Source organism: Homarus americanus, unplaced genomic scaffold (assembly GCF_018991925.1).
Source record: "Homarus americanus isolate GMGI-L3 unplaced genomic scaffold, GMGI_Hamer_2.0 scaffold16836, whole genome shotgun sequence".
Classification (NCBI taxonomy): Eukaryota; Metazoa; Arthropoda; class Malacostraca; order Decapoda; family Nephropidae; genus Homarus; species Homarus americanus.
In genome coordinates this window covers 114,095-123,281 of record NW_024720513.1, presented here as the reverse complement: position 1 = coordinate 123,281, position 9,187 = coordinate 114,095, and the positions used below count along the sequence as shown (strand labels likewise).

Genomic DNA, 9,187 nt, shown 5'->3' with positions numbered 1-9,187 from the left:
CAACTGGTTCTCTGGCCACCTGAGACACATATATAGTAAGAGGGAGAGAGAGAGAGAGAGGGAGAAAGGAGAGTGAAGTAGCCTGTGACGTCATTTGTTGCGTACAGTGAGAGGAGGGGGAACTCCGGTTTTCAAGGGTCAGTCAGAGAATTTTTCCGTCAAGCCGTTTTTGGCTACTTTCAACAGGAAAAGTTGTTTTGGGGACGTTCTCCCCGTAAATATCTGTTGGTGGTGATGATCATCACTTGATTCCGTGCCAAATTATCTACAGTGTCCTTCGGAAGTCGCCCAGTTTACGTTTTAATAAGCAAACCATTGTTACACACTATAAGACATGGAAGGTATGAATCTTCTTGAAATCCTCACCATAAAGTGTAGTATATCTCTCACCATTATATCTTGGGTTCGAATCCTAGCGCGAGACTCACCCGGGATGGGTGTTATTCACAGATTTGTTCTGAGTACTCTGGTTACCTGAGAACTTACCTCATGTACAAACACTGAACATGAAAGTTCATATGAAAGTAACAGAACAGAACAACATCCCGGACGGCTAGTAAGCTGACAAGTGGTGAAATAATAAATTAATAGAATTGTATACGCAAAGTCTTCCATTAAGCTTGTATAAAAATCACTAATCAGTATTCATTATTGACTTGCGAGTCTAGAAATTGTAGTCAAGTGACTTTCAGTATAGTAATGATACCAGCAGTTTCAGATATAATTTTTCTAATTGTACCAAAAGCACTGATAAATTTACACCGGGGGACATTATGAATCTTTTCCTCATTCGTCCTCCACACAGTTGCAATGCTAATTTACCGTATACGTTAGTTTACCATAAATAAACATTTCATTTTCTTCTATAGAAAATAAGGGGTGTCTTTAAAAAACAAATTCTGAATGATTTTTTTCATTTTCTCTCAATAAATAATATATGTATATATACATATATATATATATAATACATATTTGTGCGCAACCAAAATTTTCAGCATCTGTTTAAAGTACTCTCAAGTCTATATTATCATAATTCAGTTAGAATAAAAGAACTTTTGAGAATCTGATGATACTCTCTCCTCCTGAAATACGAAAATTTGCTAACTTGATAGACCAACATGAAAATTCGCGTTAAACCTCAATAGAGTATCCATATGTGAAGGTTATTATTATTAATTGTGTATGAAATATTAATTTTTAAATTCTAATTACTCACAGATTGTATCTTTTAATTCTTTTATTAAGATAAAATAACATTGTTCAATACCTGACCTACAGACTACACAATACTTACACTCATATAAGGTTAAAAATTCATTAAATTGTTTCATATACACATAAGTAATAAATAAACATTGAAAATAAGAATATTGAAGCTGAGTGAAGCAGTTATTGATATTTTAATTTTGATTTTGCAGTTCAGGAGGACCCGAGTCCCCGTCAGTGTAAACAAGGACCCAGCGAGGTATTTTGAGCTCGTGAATAATCCTTCTTCTCCTTCCCTGGCTTCCTGTCCTTGAGTCTTTCTTAGATATGGACCTAAAGAGGACCTGGCGCCGAGGTTAAAGACTGTCATCCTCAAGTAGAAGCTAGAAGAAGGGGAGGAGTGAAGAGGGTAGCGAGGAGGCGTGTCACTGATTTAGGCCAGCGGAAATACCCACAACAGGTCATTAAAACTACTCTGTGTCATAGTTCCGTCTGCTGTGATCCTGTTAGTGAGAGGTATGGCTCTTACCACCCCTTTGTTATTAGTTTATGCCTATTATCACACGGACATAGATACTGTAGATAGATATTCAGTAAAATTGTCATATAAGTTTACAATGTTTCAATATGTACAGTATATATACACTGTAGGTATAGGAACAGTTTACATAAACATTATGGGTGCACAAACAATTTGTAATAAAAATATAGATATACAAACAATTTAAAATGATATTGCAGGTATATAAATAATTTACGTTGGCAATATAGGTATACAAACAACTTATAAAGACAATACAGGTATACAATGAACATAAACAGTGCAGGCAAACAATGTACATAGTGTAGGTAAACAATATATATAATGCAAGTCAGGTATACAAATATATAATTTACCTAGAAAAAGAACTTTTCAAACATGAGAACTCAAAGGCTGTAATTTTCCTCCCTCAGGTTAAAATCAAGAATTATTTTGTGCATCACTGCCACAAGTATTGATGTACAATATTAAACATGGATAGCCGTAATGGGTCAAAGCACGTCTCAAGAATTCGTATCCTGAGTCTTGGTAATTCTGGAGTTGGTAAGGTAAAGGTCCACCATCTTATTGTGTATGGAAGAATTTGGACGAGAATCTCTTAACCTCCCAATGTACTGTACAGATAAGTAAAGATTTAAAGCAGTAGAAATCTGTTTGGGTAAAGTTAAATGTCAAATTGTGTGATGTCAAGAACCTTTTTTATTTATTTTTTATGAAGATAGTGAATATGAATGTATGTAGATGGTATAGATATATAAAATACACTAGATATTAAAGAAGAAAATTTACACATCCTTGGAAATACAGATTGCTGATACAATATAGTGCTGTACTGTATGATAGTTATTTGTCTTAATACAGTTGAAGACAGGAGAGAGTTACAATACACTACAGTACAGTATATGGATCAATTTTAACTGAATTCTTAAAGCCTAGAAATGTGTTAGGCTTTGGTTAGGTTAGGTTTGGTTAGGTACTGTGCATGAAGAGAAGATGAGATGGAATATATCAAGAGAGTAGAGGAGATAATGGAACAAAATACTAATCAGCTTAATATATATAATGAAAACTCAGAAAAAATTGAAACTAAGTTTTTTTTTTCTTGTCAGGATTGGAATATCTGTAGAGTTAATGGGTCGGTACATGGAGGGCTGTATGCATTAACTTTTTTTTAGGGGGGATGTTGCAAACGTAGGTGATCTGATTATTAGTTATATTTATAATTGTGATTTATCATGACTATTAAATAACCTCAGGTATTTATTTTATGCTAAAGGTACATTGTTCTCAGTACAGTACATACAATGCTTACTTTTCAGAGCTGCCTTATAAAAAGATACTGTGAGAATCGATTTGTTAACAAATACATCCCGACTGTTGGTATTGACTATGGCTCGACAAATGTTGATGTGGATGGACGTAAAGTCTCGGTTCACTTCTTCGACACTTCAGGCAGCCCATTGTTTGAGGAGGTATGTTCTGCATTAGTTACATACAGGGTATCTCAGAAAAATGTATAAATGCTGCTTTACAGATTTTCATGAAGATCCCATGACTATACATTTTTTTGAGACACATTGTAGTGGCCTTAATAGTGAGAGAATAATTCTTCATGTACGACAGTCATTGTTCATCTTAGCTCACTCATTCTTTGGTAATGGATATCTCCCACATATATTCTTGGCTTTGGTCTAAAGTACTTCATTACAGTTTGTCTTAAATGACCAGTGCATTAATTGGTAAACCAGCCTCAATCATCTATAGAAACACTTACGGTAGTCACAGCAGCTTATTACCTTCCTCTTCCTCCTGCTAGACTGTACTCATCTTTCTCTTAAACTGAACCTGTTTAAGTCTATTGTATTCTTAGTTTAGTTACTGTGCACTGTATTGGAGTACCTGTACAGTAATGCTGCAAGTTCTACATTGATATTACTTTTTAGCATTTGAAGTACAGAAGAAGGTTTCCTTTACTATTTATAGAGCTGTCAGCTGTGGCTTGACAGGAGGGTGGCACCTCAAGTCAGACAGGAATATGCTAACTCTGGCTTGTCTAGAATTTGATAACTGGCCTGTCTCAGATCTGACAACTCTTTCCTGACAGGAAGTTGACAGACCTGTAATTATCTTTAGAAACAACTTTTTTGTCCTGTATTTCTAATGACCTTTTTTATGGCTGTGGATACCATGACAATCAAGTTGTTATTTAAATGAAGTTGAACAATACTAATTATAATGGTTAAAGGTATTTTTCTTTTTTTGGTATCAATGAATAAATGACAATTGTTTTATTTATGTTTTAGTTGATAGAAGTACTGTAGTTCCATATCCAACACACTACATACAGTACAGTACTACAAATGACATTTATTACAGGTTCGAAGTGAGTTTTATCGAGATATGCAAGGAATTATGTTAACCTATGACGTCACTGATAGATCCTCATTCATTGCTCTGGATGCGTGGCTAGCAGAACTTAGACATAACTTGGGATCGTAAGTATACTGTATGTCAGTACAGTACCTCTTGTGTTTGTGGTGTGATCTTCATTTGTTTTACCAGTAATATTACTGCTGCAGTTATAGATTTTTTAAATTAACAAATTGACAGAAGATCAAGCATTAAAGGCAGTTATATGTAAACTCTTGGACTGCATAAACTCCTCTCAGTATTGGTGATGTGAAGTTATTTTTATTTTTTGTTCAAAGTTGTGCCTCTTCCTGTTGAGTTGTGTGTCACTCCTACTGGTAAAGTGTGAACTAATCGTGGGTCACATGAAACCAAATAGATCAGTGTGTTAAAATATTATTTGAGATAAAAGAAAAAAGGTTTCTGACCCTTACAGATGTTGGTAAAGTATACTTACATCTAACTGACCCGGTGTTGATGACTCCACTTTACCTCTTCCTGTCTATTAACTTGGCCGCTTCCCAACTTAATAAGGTGAAACTGATCTACCAGGCAGGGAGACTTTGAGCACCAGTGTACCTCTCTTACCCATGACTCATCTCTTACAATATACTGTAGTGTATAGGAAATAAATGAGATATACTGATTTACCTTATAAAATATGATTTTCAGTAGACAGCAACAGTGTATGAAAACCATTGTTATTGTAATAAATATCTCTCCTGTCTAACAACTTACGGTTATCTCTTTCTGAAACACACGTCTTTTCTAGCTGTTTAACAAGAATTTAGAGTAAACTCTCTCATGTCTGGTACTGTACTTTGTTTATGATCTTCATATCAGACTTAGAAGAATTTTACCATAACTTTGATTTTCCTGTTCCTAGGCAAGAGAAGTTCTGTGTTAACTCTGTTGCTTTTTCAAGAACTTAAGGTCCCTCAGTTGTCATTATCTAAGTACTAAAAACTACTGTTAGTTGTATGTACTGTTTTTTGCAGGTTAGTTTTTGTTTACCGCATGTTAGATGATAATAAAAAAGTTTGCTTTTTATATTTACTGTATAAATGTGTGACTAAAACTGTGTTACCCTCAACAAGCAGCTTGGAGATGGAGGAAAGCTGATACAGTAATGTGTGAGGAGTCTGCATGCCAGCACCAAGGTTTGTGATGAGTTAATTATTTTTTGGGATGCAGTGGTTAGTGGGTACATCACTCACCTCTACCGGTAGTCTTAATGTTCATAGTATCAAAAGTTCATTCATAGAGTAACCCCATGGGACCCACCTGACTTCATAGTTGGGCAAGTGAAGGTAATTGATTGTAGTGCTGGCCACACTGGTCATTTGTGTACCAAAGGCTCAGTAGTCATTGTGATGCATCTACACTGCACCAAATGAACCATCAGGCTTTTGGGACACATTTTCACTTGTTTGTTCTTGGTTCATCCCATAACTTTCCTCTTTTTAGGAGTTAAATAATAGAAACCCTTCAGGGAAACTTAATGTTGCTACAAATTAAAATGTTTTTAAGATCCATAATAGTCCAAGAATTATACGGACAGCTTTTTAGTTGGGTTTAAGTACTATAGTCACTAGAGATTTTACAGAAACAATTATGCTTATAAAGAGTTTGTTTGATTTTTTAAAGTGATAATTATTCTTCCTTTCAGACCTAATGAATGGAACTTAACAGTGATAGTTTGTGGCACAAGAACAGACACCGGTGGGACAGGTGGACGGCAGGTGTCTGAGGCTGATGGTCGTGGCTGGGCTGATAAACACAGCTTTTCCCATGTCCTCACTTCTGCTGCTCTGGGCAATGGAATTTCACACGCATTTCATGTAAGTGTTGGTGCGGGAGAGGAGGAGAAGGGAGGAAATGAGGGAGACTTTGATCAAGATATTGGGATGAAGCAGGACCATGGAGTGAGGGGCAGCATGTGCTTTCATACATAGCACCTGTATATATAGTAAAGTCATATATAAGAAGATAATTTTTGTGAATACCTTGTATACAATTGCTGTTATGTGTAATGTGTATAGCATAAATCTCTGGCTGTACTGTACTGGACCAGTAAGCTACCAGTAGATTATTATACTGCCTAGCTTAAAATTGTTGTATCATTACTTTATGTTATATTATGTGGAAATATTTAATAATCATTCATTGCTGATGATATTGAAGGTTAGCTTCTAATGATTTTTTTTGGTACAGACATTGTTTGTCCAAGCCTTGCAAATGAAAGATGGTATACGGCAGCCAGGTGTTGCAGGTGGTGCTATTGATCCAGATATTATACAAGCAATCCATCGTCTAACTCATGCCATAGATGACTTTGATAAGATGGGAATCAATCGCCGATCAATTTCAAGGTACCTTTATTCGTGTGTCTTGTTTTTGTGTCTGAATTATGTCATTCTAGAATATAATGTTGATAATTTAAGCTTTTTTTCAAAACATTGTGTGTTTACTCACAGCTCTGTCACCCTGGAGAGGACATAAAGTTACAATTGTAGAACTTTTTATGTTACTCTGATGCACTATAACTATTTAAGATTTTCTGAAAAGTCTTAAAAGTTTCTGGAATTACAGATATTTTAGACTGAGGTGACAGTTGACTCTAATGAATGAATTTGTCCATCACAATACCTCCATAGCATCTAGGACTTAACCCAACCCTCCATAGCACACGGTAGTACTGTATAGTATTTATCCATACCATGTGTGTTTATTTAGTGAAGTACATTGGAAGCTAAGGATACAATCTTTATAAACAAGTGCAAAACACTTGTATGTACAGTACAGTATATGAGCAAGTACTGTAGTATATGTAGGTACAGTGTTTGTAAATGTTGTCTTGGCACTTTTGTCATTTTCAGCATCCACCATTTTCTCTTATTACCTTTTCCTTTGGGGCTTCAGTACCCCCCTAAATTCACCTCACACAAAAGTGGGAGAATAGTGAAGATAATAGTTAGATAGATAAATTTTGTGCATACATTTTTGCTCATCAAGATCTTCAGCCATATAGACAAGTCTCCCCAACCTGCCTGCTACATGTTCCTCATATCCCACACGATCATAGTAATTCAAATTATGTACAGGTAACATATAAGATCTCGTTTACTGATAGAAGAGGGACGTCCATGTTGGCTACCTAGTATTCTATCAGTTTGTAGGTTTATGGGTTAGAAGTTTTGTCCTGCCATCTGATCAAGATTGTCATAAACTGCCTGGCAGGATCTTGGATCACACATAGCCTAGTAGGATGGCTAACTGATCCACTGTCTACTTTAATATTTATATTTTTGAGTGCAGCCATAGTATCTTAGATTATAAAGTTTTGGTGATATAGAATTATCTCATGTTTCGAACATATGAAAATTAAATTTGATATCAAGTGCATGCATAAGATATTTATTAAGTTTTATTGAAAACAAAATTTGTTACTTATGATCAAATAAGCAAAGCAGGCTAATTTTGAAAAGCATGTACAGTATAATAAGTTATTAATTAAGAGTTGATGAAAAACATTATTACCAGGTACCCTGTACAGTACTTGTTTTTGTCACCTAGGGACGAGGTGAACAAAGCTTACCGTCGCTTGGCAGCACTAGTTCATCCTGATAAGTGCAAGGCACCTGGAGCAGAAGAAGCTTTCAAGGCTCTCACTCAGGCAAGAAACAACCTTCTCAAGATAATGACAGAGACCACAGTGTAGGTTGTTCTGGAAAAGCAAATGTAAAAGTGCAAAGATTATTGGGATTATTTTTTCTTTCTTTCTTTTAATCATCTTTTTTCTTGCCCTTTTAAATTGTTCTTTATGTTTTAATTTTTCTCACCAAAATGTATCAAAGAGTCTTTAGGTATATGCTATGAATACATTTTAGGGGATATATAGTATAACATAAAGGGGTAAAGGGGGGACCTATGAAGATATAGTACTGTATCTCAAAAAAGTATCTGTCCACACTATGTGAAACATTATGAAACCACAGATGATAGATACTGGGACATGCATTTACTTTGCTACATAGTTTAATATAAGTAAAGCAATGTGTATTTATTTTGGCATGATTAATAATACGTTGTTACCAAATGTAGTAGGATCATTATGCCACAGAGCCACGCAAACTAACCCTCCCTGGACATCATGAGTTGCATGTAGCATTTTGGAAGTCATTGGAACAAACCTGGCAGATACTTTTTTGAGATACTGTACAGTTTGTTCTTGTGCTCATCGTTTCATGTCTGTGAGTTCGAGGGTAACCATCCTTGATGTGAGACATGGCTGATGTATCAAGGAAACACAAATGATGTGAAAAATAGCTGATACACCAAGGACACATAACTAACACAACAAGAAGAAGCATCAACAAAACATAGCTGACACTTATAAACAATGCCATACCCACAGTAATAAATCAGGCTACACCAAAGTCTCTGTTAATTTTAGGTGTGATATATGATAATTTCACTGTGACTCCCAAGAGTTCATTCTGGAGGAGTTAAAAAGGAATGGGAAATATTGTGAGCAAATGAATGATGGAGTGTACAGATGACATGAACATTCTGATATATATATACTGTATAGAAGTGGTTGTAGTTTCATTAGCCAAGAGGGACATATTGTTCATAGTGTATGGTGAAAGAAGTTTTACTTAATTTGGCAATACTGTATACTGTACATGTTACTTGTTAAAACCCTGCCGAGGTTTACGTAGTTGCATATTTACAGTACAGCTGCTTCCTGACTTACAACGGGGTTAGGGACCCAAATTCAGGCCGTAAGTCGAAAATGCTTAAATAATACATAGAAAATCTAAAATGGGTGTCTCTTTTTCTTCTCAGCACCACAAAACTCTCACTTTTAAGCTTGCCAGCCATTTTAAAGTGAATTACAAACAAAAATTTTTTCAGTACACAGCACAATCACTGACGTTGGGACTCGAAAATACGTAATTTGACAAAATTTTGGTACAACTGAGGCGGTCATATGTCCGGGTGGTTGTAAGTCGAGTAGGTCGTAAG

The 9,187-nt window shown here is 35.5% G+C and overlaps 1 protein-coding gene across 1 annotated transcript; it reads left to right on the top strand.

Annotated features, from left to right (window-relative positions):
• Window positions 1–1,424: 1,424 nt before the first annotated feature.
• LOC121860551 (dnaJ homolog subfamily C member 27-like) lies at window positions 1,425–8,754 on the top strand. Its single transcript, XM_042357709.1, has 7 exons — window positions 1,425–1,722; window positions 2,161–2,295; window positions 3,067–3,219; window positions 4,124–4,242; window positions 5,826–5,997; window positions 6,371–6,528; window positions 7,733–8,754. The coding sequence occupies exons 2-7, from the start codon at window positions 2,221–2,223 to the stop codon at window positions 7,875–7,877; spliced, it is 822 nt and encodes a 273-aa protein (XP_042213643.1). The 5' UTR covers window positions 1,425–1,722; window positions 2,161–2,220; the 3' UTR covers window positions 7,878–8,754.
• The last annotated feature ends 433 nt before the right edge of the window (window positions 8,755–9,187 follow it).